This window comes from Diorhabda carinulata, chromosome X, assembly GCF_026250575.1.
Source record: "Diorhabda carinulata isolate Delta chromosome X, icDioCari1.1, whole genome shotgun sequence".
Classification (NCBI taxonomy): Eukaryota; Metazoa; Arthropoda; class Insecta; order Coleoptera; family Chrysomelidae; genus Diorhabda; species Diorhabda carinulata.
The window spans coordinates 17,661,113-17,678,053 of record NC_079472.1 but is presented as its reverse complement, the minus strand read 5'-3'; the positions used below and the strand labels follow the sequence as shown (position 1 = coordinate 17,678,053).

Genomic DNA, 16,941 nt, shown 5'->3' with positions numbered 1-16,941 from the left:
TTCTTTGTATGGATTTTTCAATTTCTACAATAAATAATTATTATGCATTCATTACGTATGTAAATTGCAAGGTTATTCAAAAACTGTAATAAATAGAAAGGTTATCATATTTTTAACAGGTAAGAGAGATAAATTGTATCCAGCCAGAATAATTTATAATAGTAAATAATCACAAAACCTGAGTTTTCATAGTAAATGGCATTTTTCTGAATTACTCTTGAACAAAATCCAAATTTTTTGACAAACCTCGTATACTGCTTTAAAAAATTAATATCTGACGGTTGCATTTCAGCTTTTGGACCATGCAGAATTTTTTATCAAGAATAACTTTTTATCATTAAACCACTAATAAAGAAGTTTTCCATATGGTTTCAACTTAAGTATATACCCGGAAATTTACTAATATAAAGTACTTTTGTGTAATAAAAAGATATAGAACAGACAAACATTTATTGGTTTATTAAAATATTTATTAATCCACTATTATTATTCAACACATTCATTTGTTAAACATCTTGTTTTAATCAATTCTTTATACCAAGCTCCTGATTTCTTCTCAGTTCTCGTTCTATTTGGATCGTTGAAGGCTACGTGATAAATGCCATACTTTGCTCTGTAACAAATACATCAATCCTACGAGATTTCATCAGAAAATACTATGAAAATCTGTATTTAGGGGACAAAGTTCTTTATTCAAATTTACAATTGATTATACGAGAGCTTAGTGAAGAATTTATCATTTTGTACAGTTCCGTGCAAAATATTTCAAAAGATGATTAGCTACCGAAACTAATCAGTGAAAATATTCTTTATTGAATAAGATGTTAATCGTCTTTCAATTCGCAAGGAATGGAAAAACGGTTACTAGACGGTTACATGATTTTGGGTACACCAATCAAAAATTTCTAGTTCTCGTTAGGATTGTCGTCGCCTTAAAAATTCTGGTCAAACATCAAGGTCATATTAATCGTGAATTTGACAATAAGGTACTAAAATGTTTGCGAGTCGTTGTACAGAGTCAAAGGCCTCAAAATGGGCAAATGATTGTTTTCTTCATCAAGACAACAAGTCAAACCACAAATCACCAAACCGTACGACTCGAAAATTGCAAAAAAATGATCAAAATAGTCAAAAAGAAGGTTATGAGCAAATGATGCAGAATAATCCCCACTGGAATGCTCCTAGAAATAGATTTAACGATAGGTTAGATTTACGTTAGCTAACCAAGAATACTGCTTTTTGAAATGGCCACATTGTATTCAAACAAATGTGTACGTAAAATGAATTACCACCTTCTCGCCACTGGCGTTCCTAGAACTCTTAAACTCTTCCATACAACACCTTCTAGCAAATCTTCATAAAAAGAAATAAAATGGAAATAAGTCTGGACTGTAGAAGATATCTCCATTGCGAGTTATCAATTTGCTCATTTAAACACGTGTGAACACTAGTTCGCAGATTGAGGCGTATTTCTGCACCCATGCTCTATTTTTGTTAGCCCATTGTGCCCTTTGAACACAAACCGTCACTTTGTGAAGATATGAAGATCTTTGGTGCTCCAATTTAGGGTTTTTCCCAATGCAAAATATGCGAATTTGTTCATTGACATGCACATACAAGCTGTCCTTACTTTGTTTTTAAATCATAATTCGATTCAATATACACTAATATTGTCTAATTGGTACCTTTCATTGACACTAAATTACCAACAAACCAGGAATCGTACTTCCTCTCCACACGGTTCCTCACCTAGACCAGTTACAAAAGTATAAAAATTGTTAGACCACCCCAAATCAACAATATTACGGAATCCATCATTTTTACGTATATTTTACTTACGTATATCCACGCGTCCACTCAAAATTATCCATGACACTCCACAGTGTGTAACCTAATAACTTTACTTCATCCATAACATCTCTAAATCGACTCAAACAGTTCTAAAATGTTGAATAAATTTCATTCGATAAATTTGCGCAGGTTCCTGTGCTTTTGAGGGATAAAATATTCATTTTGGTATGATTTGTGGCCTCATAAAATAATTTTAAAAGTATTGTCCACTTACTCTAACCACACTTATTCTATCGTCGTCTTCCAACGTTTCGGTTTCAGTCATCAAACCATTTTCAGTAATTATCATATCGGGATTATCGTATCTATCTTTTATCCATAATAATAATTTTCCCATCCCAAAAGAACCATCCTTTTAGAAAAAATAAAACTATTAGAATATATTTTTTTTAATTTCGAACGTTGTATCTCACCCCTGCTTTTTCAAAAGTTACCCCCACCGCAGTGTCGTTATCTATACTTGGTGGCAAAACAATTGGGGGCTCGTCTATGGCATAACCGAAATAGGAATTATAAGAATTTATGGCAAAATAATCTGAAGTATGTCTATTTAAAGATTTTTCTTCTTCGGTAAACTCGGGTAAACGCGATTTTATGAAACCTTCAGCTTTACTACGCATGGCTATTCTACTTTTCATAACTTCGGGATAATCCCCAAAATGTATGGGATCTGCCAGCCATCCTAACTGACAATAAAAATCAATTTATAGCTTCATATTAAAAGTTTTTGAAAATTAACACAAACCATCTATACTATCACGAAATATTTTGTTTTACATCATCATACAACACTTACATTGAACAATATATTTCGTTCAGCTGCTTCAATATCTTCAGAACTATTAGTTTTAGCTTGACAGTAACTTACACTATGTACCAAGGTCACTTTACCTGAAAAGTTCATTTTAGTTTGAATTCCCCGGAAAGTTTACCATTCAAAACACACAATGGTTACAGTATGAAACACTGAACATCAAAATATTCTAGAAAAGTGTCAGGTATCCATTAATATGGTCACGGATGCCTCTGAGGCTCATTGGACAAGTAAGGAAAGGAATTATATATGATCTAGGACCAAGCTGATTCAGAACTTTCTATTTTCTAAGCCAACAACGAAAGCAAAGTAGCCCTTGAAATACTTTACTCTCGTAAAACTGAGTGGGAAATCAGAAGCACAAAGTGAGACCCCAAGTGTGGAAAAATCGATGAGGTTTCTTTCTTATTTCTCCAACTGGACATAGAAACTACTTTGATAAAGCATAAACGTTCTAAGGAAAGTTAGTGGTATTCTCTATTGGACAACTGAAAAAACTCCCAACGTCCCTAGTCATATCTGCAAATATCCAAAGGAAACTTACTTTATGTAAAGAAACAATGTAGTAGAAAAATCAAGAAAATCGGCAACCAAATATTCTGAAATGCAAAAACGGCAACAAGTTTTCGCTTACTAAAGTAAGAAAGTATATTCTGAAACAACTATACTTGAAAAATAAAAAAAAAGGCAACCGCCAGATACAGTATTTTATAATTAAATGCAACATTTAAAAACAAAAAGCGAGCCGACTGAGTGCTGATTCATTTATATGAAATGTGCAAATGTAGTGTAGTAATCATTGTTGCATAGAATAAAGTGCAAATAATTAAATTGAAACAAACAGTACGAATGTTTGCACCCACAGCCTTAGGTCAATAAGTCAAAGTAGTTGTATGGCCTAGCTCATCTAATTTGAAACCTGAGAAGGTTTCTCCATCTATGTTTTGTCATCAAAATATACATTGGTACACCTCACTGGCCATCTAAACATCAAAACTCTTAGTAATTCAACAGATGAAATCAAAACCTCGGTGAAAAATTTGGTATTCAGTCTTTTTTGTTCAAACTTTTGCTTACCATGATATTTGTCCCTAAATTCTTTATCATACACGTGATAAGCTGCAGCATGGGCCTTAATAAGATTGTGAATACAAATATATTCACCAATACCAGGATTATAAATACCAGGAGCTGATCTACCATTACCATATCCATTATTACAAATTGATTTGGGCTCGTTAAAAGTAACCCAATATTTAATATCTTCACCGAAAGCTTCGAAGCAAACTCTATAAGGAAGTTATATGAGAATGTTAGTACCAATTAATTATACTACACCATAATAATTACAAAATATCAAATACCAAATATTTCGTTTTCTTTGAGAAAAAAATTATTGAAAATTCAAAAATTTTGTAGGTAGTTTAAACATTTCAGTAAGACCGCCAAATTGTAAAGGAAGAAAAACCCATACATCCCGACCACCACGACGACCACCGACAAGATGATATGAAAAATTTATCAAGAGAAAAGAAAATCAAAAAGTCATTTAAAGAACATCAAGTTTATAATAATCGACTAAGCAGAACCGGACAAACATTTTTTCATTACTGGGTTTCCACTGTCCCCTACCTCTTAAATTAAGATTTAGTTTAAATCTTGTGAATAAAAATGCTAAAAATTTATTGAAGAAATCCATTATCGTGTATAAAGTGCCACTTAATTGGGTAAATTTGAAAAAAATTCGCTTTTTTAATTTTAGTCTTAGGAATCTTATGAATCTGGAAATAATTACTACGTGTTTCTTAGGTCTCCTTTTGTTTTTTCAATAAAGCTGTTATATAATCCGAGTACGACGGTTTTTAATTGCCCACCCATAGTTGGAGAAATATTAGGCAGCCCCGTGCCTGTTGCATCTCGTTCTAAACAATACAAACTTCGTAAACTGATCGGGATAGTCGCGGCAAAGTATATGTGGGTTCTTAAACTATCACGAAATATGTTTAGACATGTTAATATGACTGAAATTACTTGTAAATTACTTGCAAATCTTTGTAACCCGACCCTGTCACGAGTCCCAAATGGACAGCACAAATGATCTAAGGGTGTAAACAGGTTTCTTCAGACTAAAGTCACAACATTAACAGTGTTAATTTAAACATATTAAACCTGCGTTTAATATGGTGGGAATATTTCCCAAGAATCAAGATCCAAATTATTTTTTTTCAAGAAGAAGACACATTATAGTATGCAAAAGAAGATATGTTGATTATCTATTACATGATTTGATTCAAAATATTATAGTCTAACTTATTTATCACAACTATTTTCTCTAAATAGACTCAAAAACATGACATATTTTTTTTACTCACCTTGCATATTCGGCGAACCATACAGATAAAGAATCACTGAAAAAACCACCCAAATCTTGTAAAAATTGTGGTAAATCCCAATGGTACAATGTAACCAACGGTTCTATATTATTATCTTTCAATTCTTTTATCAAAGTTTTATAATATTCGATTCCTTTTTGATTAACATCACCTCGAAAACCTTAAATAAATTTTCTCAATAATATTTAAAATACCAAAATAATGTAATTCACCGTTTGGTATAATTCTGGTCCAAGCTATCGAAAACCTATAATGGTTAACACCTAAGTTTTTCAATAAAGCGACATCATCTTTAATTTTGTGATACGAATCGCAAGATATGTCTCCGTTGCTTTTATCTTTTATAACAGAAGAGTTTGTGTGGGTGAAATGATCCCAGATACTGACGCCTTTACCGTCTTCATCCCAAGCCCCTGAAAATAATTCCCAATTTAATGAAAATACTGCTTTTGATATTTTTTATTGATAACCTAATTTATCTGTATAAATTATTTTTCCAATCTAAAAACCCAATAAACATGAAGACTAAATTGTATCCTTTATAGTCCATATCCTCACCGCCAGTGAGTTATAACCGATTAAGAAACCAATGAAAAAACAAATCAAAAACTATAACCTGAAGATAGTAGAATTTGCCACCCAAGTTTTAAAGTCATCATCTTCTTGGATATCATCAAACCCTTGTTCTGTCAGACACGAGGACCTACTATTCAAGAAGATTCTGGATCGAACTCAGGATTAGCAACTACCTCCCCTGTGTTCTACAACATCAACAAGGCAAATATCTCTGATGGCATTATACGTCAACAAAACTCTCGCTACCAGGAATACTTCATTAAGGATGGTAATTTGAAGACTTTAGAAATTCATGTACAAAATCACGAACTGGTGTATAACGTGGAAGAACAGAATAAATACTGAGAAGACCCAAGCAGTTAAAAAAAAACGAGGTTCGCGAGAGAAGAAACTCTTGACTAGGAGAGCCAAATACGTGAGAGTCGTTTTATACCAAGGACCTCATCGTCTATCGATTGGACAAAACGACTGTGCATGAAGATCTAAGCTTCACCTCATCAGGGTCATTCTTATCCTCATGGAGCTCGAAACCCAGCAGAATATCAGCATAAAGCAAATATGAGGATCTTTTGATGCATTGAGACCCAGCAGATCTACCGAGAAGTCGACCAGAAGAAGATTTGGACCATACCACCGGAAGATTCGACAACTGACCAAAAAAGACTACAAGGCTTCAAATGCAAATGAAATTTGAACCACGACCATCAGCGAGAAGACCGAGAACAAAAAGAAACGGATTACCTATTAGAATGTCTGCCAATAAGTAAAGAATAGTAGGAAATTCAGTAGGTGTAGCGAATAGATCCTATTTCTGACCATTTGTTAAATGTCGGCTGAAAATGTTTCCATTATAGATGCTTTCCATGGGAATAGGAAACAGAGCAAGCAACGAAGATTCCCATCGATCGGATAAGATCGTAGTGATAGGAAACTCCCCGGAATGAATCGGAGGAGTAATGAATTATTAAATGGGAGTTTTCGATATTTGATAATTATTACATCTAAGCAGGCACGAAGGCCGAAATTTCGATAAGTAATCTTATTCAAAATCGTGAAACCACGTTCCTGTGAGTGCTGGACACTCGCAGATGCCGAGATCTGTAGTATTATCCTCCTCTATGCACCAGCAGTACTCTGAATTTTCCGTAATGCCCATGGTGTGGAGATGGCGTCCGTGTCTGGTTAAAAGTCCGGTCACTAATCGGATTTCGCGACTATTTACATGGATCAGTTGTTTGGTGTGAGGCGCACTAGGTCCATCTATGTGTGCCTTCGCTTATCTCATGCCAGGTTTCACCAACCATCTCTACGAAGCCCTCTTTGTCGTAGGGAAACACGATAGGAATACTTTTAGCTACAACAAGGTCTGGCGAGTTAGTCCGCTCCGTTGCGAATCCTAGTGGCCGAGTACCCAAACGAGCTGAATCTTGCAGCCATCACTCACCAGATTTTGGAGACCTTTCTGAGATAGATATTATATATTCCATTGTATTGTTCGTATGAGTGTCTATGGTGTTTATATTCATTAAAAAAAAAAGAAGTGGCATTATAAAGGTGCGTGGATGATTGAATGTTCATAATATGAGTAATTATAATGGATTTTTCCACCTGCTAGCACCTCCTACAGATGTTCACTCAATATTCATTAGATTGTTTACTGTTTTTATTTTCTGTCAACTTTCACAAATCTTTTAATAAGGGAAGCTAATCATATGTTTCGATTATCATATAACAGTAAAGTTTTCGAAGTGACCTCTTCGAATAATAAAATAAAATATTCTTAATAAGTCGAAAATATTATTTTATTACCTTCTATTTGATACGCAGATGTTGCTACACCGAACATAAAGTCAACAGGAAATCTTTTATTGTTAATGACATAATCATCAGACATACTGCAAAAAGAAAATAAACGTCGTAAGTTTGATTTATTTATTGATTGTAAAAGGTAAATAATCAATATTTGAATCGATATTTATATAATACGAGGACTTTTCATAAACTAAGAAACGTTTCTATCAGTCTGCGGCTGCGGGATCTCAGTCGGCGTTTAGCAATTCAATATTTTCATACTGCCCGTCTACAATAGTTATAGAGGAAAATTATTGGTTCGAATCATAATTGATAATGCAACTTTAAAGTTTATCTGTGCATGGATAGGCTTCATACAAATTGAGAAAAAAAACGGGAAAATATTTGCGATCATGTTGATTGTATTTTGGAATAGGCAAAGGGTAATTTTGACACAAATTATTGACTAAATATGTAGAAAAGTACATACGCTTACTACATCTAGTTCTTTTACATTCTTTACGTTATCATCAGCGCGTTACATTTAGTAGATGGATTACAAAAAGAATACAACGAAATCCTCAATTCCTAAATACCATGATTATTATTAATAAATCACAATTTTCCATAAATTTCACGTATCGGCAGACCAAAGCCTGCACAAATTTATAGAGTACCGTTTCCAGAATTCTCATTTAATGGGGACAGCTTAATCGGGCTTCAAATTCTTTCCCAGCCAATTAATGAAATTTCTCTAATAGCGTTCCGCTGGAAAAATGTTTAACTCTTATTGCAACGACTCATTTCCAGCCACAACTTCCTGTTTTCTGTCTTTTCCTGCCTGTTTCTTACTCGTACTATGTTAAGTTAATGCAGCTTTTTCTACCACCGAAATTCCATTTCATCATATTCTATGCTATAGATTTCGTCACTTCGCCCCAATCAATCAACTTGCTAAACTTAATTTTTTTTATATCTTTCCTTTGCATACTGATAATTTGTTCGATTTTCGCCCTTTCTCGTATTTTCCTAATTAATTGCTATTTTCTGTCATGAAGATTGATTCCTCCATACTTAATCAGCTCTATGCTCATTTCATTTTTGCCAGGTGCTTTTCTATTTCTCATTTTATTTATTATTCCGTCAACTTCTATTGTTTCATTTTCTGATTTTCTGTTTTGTTCTGTTTCTAGTCTTTTATCCTGTCTCTGAGACTGTTACGGTTTTCATTTCATTTGTTGTTTCTCAGAATATTTGAGTACCATTTTTTTAATTTTTCAACTATATTCTTTAGATTTAGATATAGATTTTGAATTTTCTGCCCCAGTTTCGCAAATCGAAAGTTTTTCGAAAGGCGCTAAGCTAAAACTTCTTTTTAGGAAGTTTTTTCTGCTTTTTAGGCTGATCCTGAAGTTTATTTTGACCGCGAGTGGTTTTTCCCAAAAGTTACAGATAAATATTTCGTCCCACATACAAGGTGTTTCAAAAAAAAAGATGATTTCGTCTTTAGGATATACAGAAAACTGGAAAATACATTGGATGTATTAGCTTTCATAACATACTTGTTTAAAATATTGATACAATGTTGCGAGTATTTGCAGAAAAATATTTTTCAGTTTTCTATCAATCCTAGAGATCTATCACTTTTTTTAACACCCTGTAAATAGGCAATCCAAAGCTAGTTGCTAGGATATCGTTAAATGAAAACAAGTAGTAGAAATTCATGCTTGTTGTGTAACGAGATTATTTTATTCAGAAAGTTAATTTTGTGCATCGTCTATGGAACGATTACTGCATTTCCTCATTTCAACCAAATAGAAAAGTACTAAAACTTTGTAATTAATATTAAAAAAGGTACTTACGACTTCACTGTTATTGCGTTTACAAATATTATCTTAAATAACAATAATAAATACATGATAAAGAATCTCAAAAAACATTTATTATATACGTATGGAATTTGATTTTCAAGCCTTTATAGATACGTAAAATCTCTTTAAAATGTTATCAGGTATTGTAAGAGATAATAAAATATGATATTTGAGTGGGTACTTTGATATAAAACAGTTGGGAACGATAAAACTGTATCTAGAATTATGACATAATTCATCCAGTGATTTATGTTTAAAACCTTATGTAGTTGACTGAATAAAAACCATAAACTTGGCTTTGGAATCATTAAAGCTAGGATAGTTGACAGTGGAAATGTATGCTAAATACCAAGACAAAAGAAAAATTTGAAGAGAATTTCTGTATTATAGAAAAAAAACGGAAGAAAATACAATTTTTGAACGGGAAATTTTCTGCATTTAAAAAATCCTAGAGAATCGTCGAAGGGAAACGTAGAAAACTCAATATTACGAAATGTTTATAAACAAGTACATTTAGAGAAGTAAATCAACAGATAACATTGAATAATAACGTATTAAGACATTATTTTTCTACACTGCTCTAAATAAAATACGTCTTTGATTTTCACAAAAATATTGTACTCAAAAAGTGTACCCAACTGCAGATAATTTTCCGTGGCTTGTATTAAATATTTTTTTTTACTTGACGCATAAATAACTATCTTTAACTCATAAAATCCTCATAAAATGGTAGAATTGATTTATATTCATATTTCTAAAACTTAAAAGGCGCTCTTCTAGCTTAAAGAATAGATTCCAAGAAGCTAATAAATTCCTATAAAGTACGTTTCGAAATCTATTTCAAAACCTGATTCGATTTGACTTTATAGTTTATGAAACCCACCTCTAAACGAATCATCAATTTATGTTTCTAACTCTGCTGTATATATACCTTCGTTTTATTGGAGTTGTGGGACGAGCTCCATTGGACGCTGAGTCGTTCTGCTTTAATTTGCAACTTATTTTATTATGCGAAACTTGCAGAAAATAGACCAGTTACTCAACATAATTCTTGACATATTTGATGAAGTCAAAAAATTTACAACAAAGCGAAACTGACTTTGAAACATTTTTCAAAACAACTTGACTGACGTCCAATGTAATAAAATAGTTTCTAATTTTATTTTATGCTCGTTATTCAGATGATTGGTGCTATATTCAATATTACATGAAATATTTATCACAGGGAATTTGTCACGAGAAATATTTTTTAAAAAACCCTGAATTAAGAAGTTCAATAATTACATCTTTCCATATTAATTATTCGAATTATTAACTTCCATTGACTGATCTAAAGAAGTAGGTTGCAAACAAGTATCATGGAAACCAGTGACGTCCTTGATAGACCTTGATGCGCATTGAACTTGAACCACCCGCAAGATGCTATACAGAATCTTCCACAAAGATTTTCTTCAGTTTCAAATTTTGTCGTAGTTGCGTTTAAAATATAATAATTATATTATATATTTTGATTTCGTTGCACAGAGAATAGTAAATAAGATTTCGTTTCATAAAATTAATTTTGTTGACGTGTTTCGAAGAAACCCGCACGACGAAGAATACACGTAGGTGACGGCCTCTTCGCATGAAGCTGTAAAGGCTTTTGACTCAACATTAATTAGTGATAATTGAATAATACTTAGATCAAATGTTAGGCTCCACTAATGCGTCTTTTACATCTAATTATTGAGCAGGGAAGCCGTCATTTGAAAGACATAAGTAATAAGACGAATATTTAAAGGAAGTTATGTCATCTGCCAACTGTCAAAGCATCAACTGTCACGTCCATTATCAGCCATTTAGTGTATCTGTTTATAACACCTCGTGGACTATCTGCCTTATGCGTGAGCCATCTTGTGTGCTGTATCGCACGATCTTACATACGAAGGTAGTACGGGTGGTTCATTTCAAACACGCTTAGTTATCCCTCACTGTGGCCGCCACGTCGTCATTGTAAACGAAGAAAGAAAAATTAAATATTCAACTTTAAATGAATAATAATAATCAAGAAAAACATGAAAAACTTTATTGGAATACTGGTGTCGCTGGTACTGGTTTTCAATTTGCATTATTGGGTTTCCTTAAAAATAAATCTGGCTATGATACAAATAGAATCACTGTTCAAGGAATTAATCTCCTATCCACACTAAAATATCTGGTAATAACTTATATGCGCATTTTATATAAAAACTAGCAGTGAAACATGGCGTTGGTCGGTTTGAAACACATCGCATATTTAATAGTGTAAAAAAGATATAAGGATAATTTTTTTAATTAAATTTTGCTTTATATACCATCAGTCACCGAAATTTGCAGTACCAGATCAATCTAGAGTATTTAGATGAACATCATTTCGATTAAGATCAATAATAACACTCATATATATTTCAGAACTTTCCAGATAAATTTCTAGAACTCTCTAGAGCATTTTAAATCGCTGCAATAATTTCAGAATTTTCTATATCATTCTAGAAGTTTCTAGAGCTTTCTTAAACATTCTAAATCGATCATAGTAAATTACAATCATTTTGGAGCTTTCTAGATCATTCTAGAGACATTTTAAATCGATTACAATAGTTTGCATTAATTTTAGAACTTTTCAGATAATTTTTTGAACTTTCTAGAAACTTCTAAATCGACTATAATAGTTAAACACAATTTAAACTTTCTAGACCATTCCAGAAATTTTGAGATCCTTACAGAAATCAGAAAAGGACAAAAATATATGTTCCCACATTTTCGCCACCCTTACCCACTCACTTCCATCCACCGCGACCAAACTCTCTTACTATGACCTGGAGACCAAGGGGTATTTACCACCGCAACGGGAAGTTGATTGAGGTTGGTGATGATAGAGGAAACCGGGTCTTCACGTATTAACAAATCATTTTATCAGTAAAGAATGTGAAGATGCAAAAGTAAATATCTCTCGAAGTAGATAGTGTCATATGACATATTTGACAAGTGATATTTGACATTAGCGACCGTTTATAATCAAAATTATGGACGTCTCTTCCCATTACAGACGTTCCAGTCCTGGTGTGGCATTTCCTAATATATTAATATATATATATATATATATATATATATATATATATATATATATAGAGAGAGAGAGAGAGAGAAAGAGACAGAAAGAGAGAGAGAGATTAATTTACTATAAAAAATTTCTTCATTTTTATCATTTGAAGTAATTATTGAACTCTCCATATCTGGTAATTAGGAAAATTTCGATTGAATAATTAATTTGATGACTATAAAATTTTACAGACAATAAACTATTTTACATGGACCTTCATCACACGATTTATGATTCATTTTTGTGAGCTTTGGCACGCCATTATAATTAAATTTTTAGAAATGAATTATTGCCAGTTATTAATTTGGTATATCCAACTTTTAAAATTTCAGATTCATAGACGTGGTATACATAATTGTATTGGGAAAATGCTTACGGAACCTAGAAATATCTTCATCTATAAAGCTATAAACAACTTGCCTCCAATATCCCAGTGTTAATTTTTATTAAACTACCACCCCAACTATACCTGGAGTTGATCTGGCATAGTCACGTGAGGCAGCTTCACAAAAACTGGGAGTCCAAAAAATTATATATCCCGCAACTGCTTCTAATCCTCTATTAGGCCCAGTTTCGTTCATTTTTGCTGGCACATTTGTAACTCAGCACTCAAGCACACCTTGAGTATAATCAACTCAATACGGAACGAAGCAATTAGACTTATAGATGATCCAAAGTTGCCCAAAAATTTGGATAATTTAGAGCATAGAAGAAAGGTCGCTGACCTCATTGTTTTACCGATACTACCCAGCAGATAGTCTTCCGAGGTGTCCCACCTAGAGCCGTATCTACAAGAACTTTTCGACAGGCAGACCCCCAAAACGGCAATTTATCGAGACTCCTTTCATTAGAGAAGTGGATGTCTGTGGAATCAGCTACCAACACACGTCTACAGCCTGGCATCTCCACATAGCAAGCACCACTCGAATTACTAAAATATAGGTTTCATAGAAACAACCCTTAATTTTTTATATTACTGATATTATCAGATATCTCATTAAATGTTTTGCTTGCCTGTTAGAGCACATTTTTTTCATAATCGTTTCTCTTCCAAAACAGTCTCGTTTCAAGTCTTTCAAACAATAATTATTATATGTATCTAAAAAATAGACGTCATGAATAATAAAAGTATTCATTGTCTTTCAGAAACAAATTATCAAACAGAAACCAAGCGTCCAAAATGGCTGAAATTGCTCATTTTATATCGATATGTGCTGGCATCTCCAAGATGAGACCTGAAACTTTTGAAACAACCCTCGTATACTAACGAGTTAAAAACAGCTCTACACTATCTGGAATCCCTTGATCACTATAATCACGTACGCTTATGTTTTATCTCATGTCAGTTCATCTATTTAAAATACTTTTAAAAACATGTTGCAAAAGCTCGTAACTACCCACATCTTCACCAAAAACGTACAAATTTTGTCTTCTACAGCGAAATATTCGCTAGTGTAGGAACACATTGTGAAGGTGGAACCTTTTACTTTTCAATTTTTCGATTTATAATACTATATAGATACGGCGAGATTAACTTTATAGCATTTCTGGTTGTTTTTTATATGTGGGCATGGATTGATGAGTTTATATGCCTTTCGGACTAAAATTTTGAGTAGGAGATAACTAAGTAATGTTGAATCATTTTTGGTAATATAAATAATTAACTTCAATGTGGTAAATAAATGGCTACGAAAGTTGACAGTTCATATAATGAGACGATAACACTAGACAGAGACAAGAGATCAGTAAAAAAACTCAAGAAATAAATCACAAAAGTAAATATTACGCAACAGTCACATAGTCGCCATCTATCTAAAACTTTGATGACTAGAGCTTTCTATTAAATCAATCGAAAAACGTAATCGTAGCTACATTCTAATATAAACTTTGGAAAAAACGAAATAGAACTAGAAAAAACTTCACTACGCTATAAATTCTATTTACTCTTTATCAGAATCCTCTAATTTCTTTTAATTATTTTTATCTGCCATCTATCAATTAATATACTAACTAATCTTTCTTGAACTAGTCCATGATTCGATTTATTGTGAAAAGTTTTATTAATAAAATTATTAACTTCAACTCAGTAACGATTTAATTTTTTATACAATTGTTTGACTCAAATTAAAACTCACCATTACGTATCATAAAATTATTATAATTTAAGTAACCTGTTATATCTGTAGAAATTATTATTTACAGTTTTGTATATCTGGTATATACAAGAAGTATCATTATCTGGTTATGAGATGTCGCTGTAAAATACACGAGCGGCCATCTTTCTCACGTATTTAGCCTCCACATTTGTTTTGGGCGCGAAATTGGCGGTCTTTGTAACAGGATAGCATAAATAGTATGAAGTGTAACTACGAATTCAAGTAGAAAATTTAGAGCGACTTCGCAGCGGAACACTCCTCGTTCTTATATTATCCTAATGTTAGTAGCTCTCATTTGATAACTCAACTACTTTATTTAACATTATTTTATTTTATATTGATTATTGTTTGATTACCAAGATTTTGTGTAGTGTGTTGTTGTTAATTTCATTCCATTTATAATTATAACATATAGAAATTGATTTTAAAATAATTGATAAGGTTGTTTTAAATATAGAATTTCAATTAACTAGATTAGAAATATCACATGTTGATATATATAATAAATAACTTTATTCAATTACATTTCAAATTAGATTAGTTTATCCTAACTCAATATAATTCAAGTTTCTTATCAAAACTAAATGTTTTTATATAACATGTTTCTTCTATATATTATTGTGACCTAACTTCTTAAAACATATATGGTGGTCTGGAAAATCAATAAAATCATTAGCTGATATCGGGTGTAATACGGAATCATAACTTATATTCATTCATATTTATTATGATGTCAGAATATTAGAATTTTCTCATAATTCATAACTATGAGGGCCCTGGTGGTAGGAGAGCAGAAAGATCGAGAGGTATAGGAAATAATAATTTGAGAAAGATTTAAATTCTGTATTTGAGTTATAAATATCATACAGAAGTATAAATAATTGCAAAAATATATAAATATTTACATAAAAATAAAATAATGTATCATACAGTTATATATATAATCCATTTGGTATAAATGTATTAAATTTCTCGAAAATATGTTATTAATAAATGATACAGGGTTGATCTAAAAAGTTAGTTTAATTATCGATATATTGACTATACTAGGTAGGTATTAACTATAAAACAGTATACTATTAAGTTCAAGTTGTGAGGGTTAATTAAGTATGTAGCTGGTGAAAACGCTTTATCTGAACTATAGGGTTAGCTTGTTACATTTTTATTGAAGAATAACTTTCAAGACCAAGACCTAAATAGTTATTGTTCATTAAATGCATCAAGATGATGATGATCTTCATCTTTAATTGAAGCTACATAATATGTAGAAACTAATTACTTATATATTGTAAAAAAATATGTAGAAAAGTCTTAATAGAAATTATATATAATCTACTTCTAAATGATTTTCTTTTTTCTTTACACCTTTTTTTCTTTAATAAATGAAGAATAAAGTTCTTTATTAGATTTAATGATGTTTCACATATTTCTAATTATTTCACATCCTAGTGCTTCGGTTTTTAAGCACGTGTGTATACTTTCGGCACATATTTGGATTCTTTTTTAAGGTACTTACTTCATTAATAAGTTGGAATATTGCTCAGGACACATTCTCAAATTCAATTCACATAAAAATATGGTAGTTTTTCTTATCGCTATTAAGCTTAAAATAGATTGCATCTGAAGTAAATAACAACTCTAAATGTATAAAAATAACCTTCATTGTCGAATATATTACACTAAACACAACAAAACGTCTTTATCATATGGTAACATTAATAGGTACTGATTAAATTTTTTATTATGTACAATTCACTGCAAGCATTACAAACTTAGCCTTAACCTATCACAAAGCGACAAAGTCGTTACGATGTAACTGTTGCCATAATTAAATCCTCAAAAATTTAGTCTACTTGTTCTATAGAGGCATACTAATATTTTTCTTTAAACGATTTCAAAAAAATTTCATTATTTCAGTCCTTTTTGTTGATTTGGCAACGCGAAGTCGAGCTGTCGCCTTATAAGTAATGGGAGTAAACGTTTGATACACCTCCATAATTTTTGTGTGTATAACGTTTCCCTTGTTAAGGAATGCGGCAGATCGTGTAGTAATTCAAAATCAACGTTGCCAAGTTTTAAAATCAAATATGAAGAATCATAATAACGTACAAAAAAAAAACAGAAATTATGGTTTTTAGAGAAGAAAACCAGTTAAAAAACACTAACAAAAATTTATTTTCAAAGAATTGATCTGAACAACAATAAAGTTATAATATAATACAAAAATATGATATAGAAATTTGAATAGATGTCCCATTAGAAACCTGAATTATCATTGAATGTTGACTAGGTATTAGTTATATTATGTCGGTTTGTATATGTGAAAATTTCTACATCTCAATTTAAATATATCGTACTAGTCTCTAATTGT

At 31.8% G+C, this 16,941-nt stretch overlaps 1 protein-coding gene across 2 annotated transcripts; it reads right to left on the bottom strand.

Moving 5' to 3' along the window:
• Positions 1-448: 448 nt before the first annotated feature.
• Positions 449-16,337, bottom strand: LOC130900699 (myrosinase 1-like). 2 transcript variants are annotated; one of them, XM_057811481.1, is made up of 10 exons: positions 16,087-16,337; positions 7,444-7,529; positions 5,271-5,471; positions 5,038-5,218; positions 3,743-3,954; positions 2,648-2,742; positions 2,265-2,537; positions 2,066-2,203; positions 1,840-1,940; positions 449-613 (listed from the first exon to the last, which is right to left on the bottom strand). In XM_057811481.1, exons 1-10 carry the CDS (start codon positions 16,188-16,190, stop codon positions 487-489), a joined length of 1,518 nt encoding a protein of 505 aa, XP_057667464.1. In that variant the 5' UTR covers positions 16,191-16,337; the 3' UTR covers positions 449-486. The 2 variants fall into 2 exon arrangements, with proteins under 2 accessions (XP_057667464.1, XP_057667465.1); XM_057811482.1 differs by lacking the exon at positions 16,087-16,337 and adding an exon at positions 9,288-9,427.
• Between the last annotated feature and the right edge of the window lie 604 nt (positions 16,338-16,941).

What these genes read in the sequence shown, in the direction of transcription:
- LOC130900699 (XM_057811481.1), bottom strand. Translation starts at nt 16,190, where the DNA reads ATGCAATCTATTTTAAGCTTAATAGCGATAAGAAAAACTACCATATTT. An exon ending in ATTTAGGGACAAATATCATG is followed by an intron (nt 2,743 to 3,742) that starts GTAAGCAAAAGT and finishes TGAACTTTTCAG; the next exon opens with GTAAAGTGACCTTGGTACAT. An exon ending in AACGAAATATATTGTTCAAT is followed by an intron (nt 2,538 to 2,647) that starts GTAAGTGTTGTA and finishes TTTTATTGTCAG; the next exon opens with TTAGGATGGCTGGCAGATCC.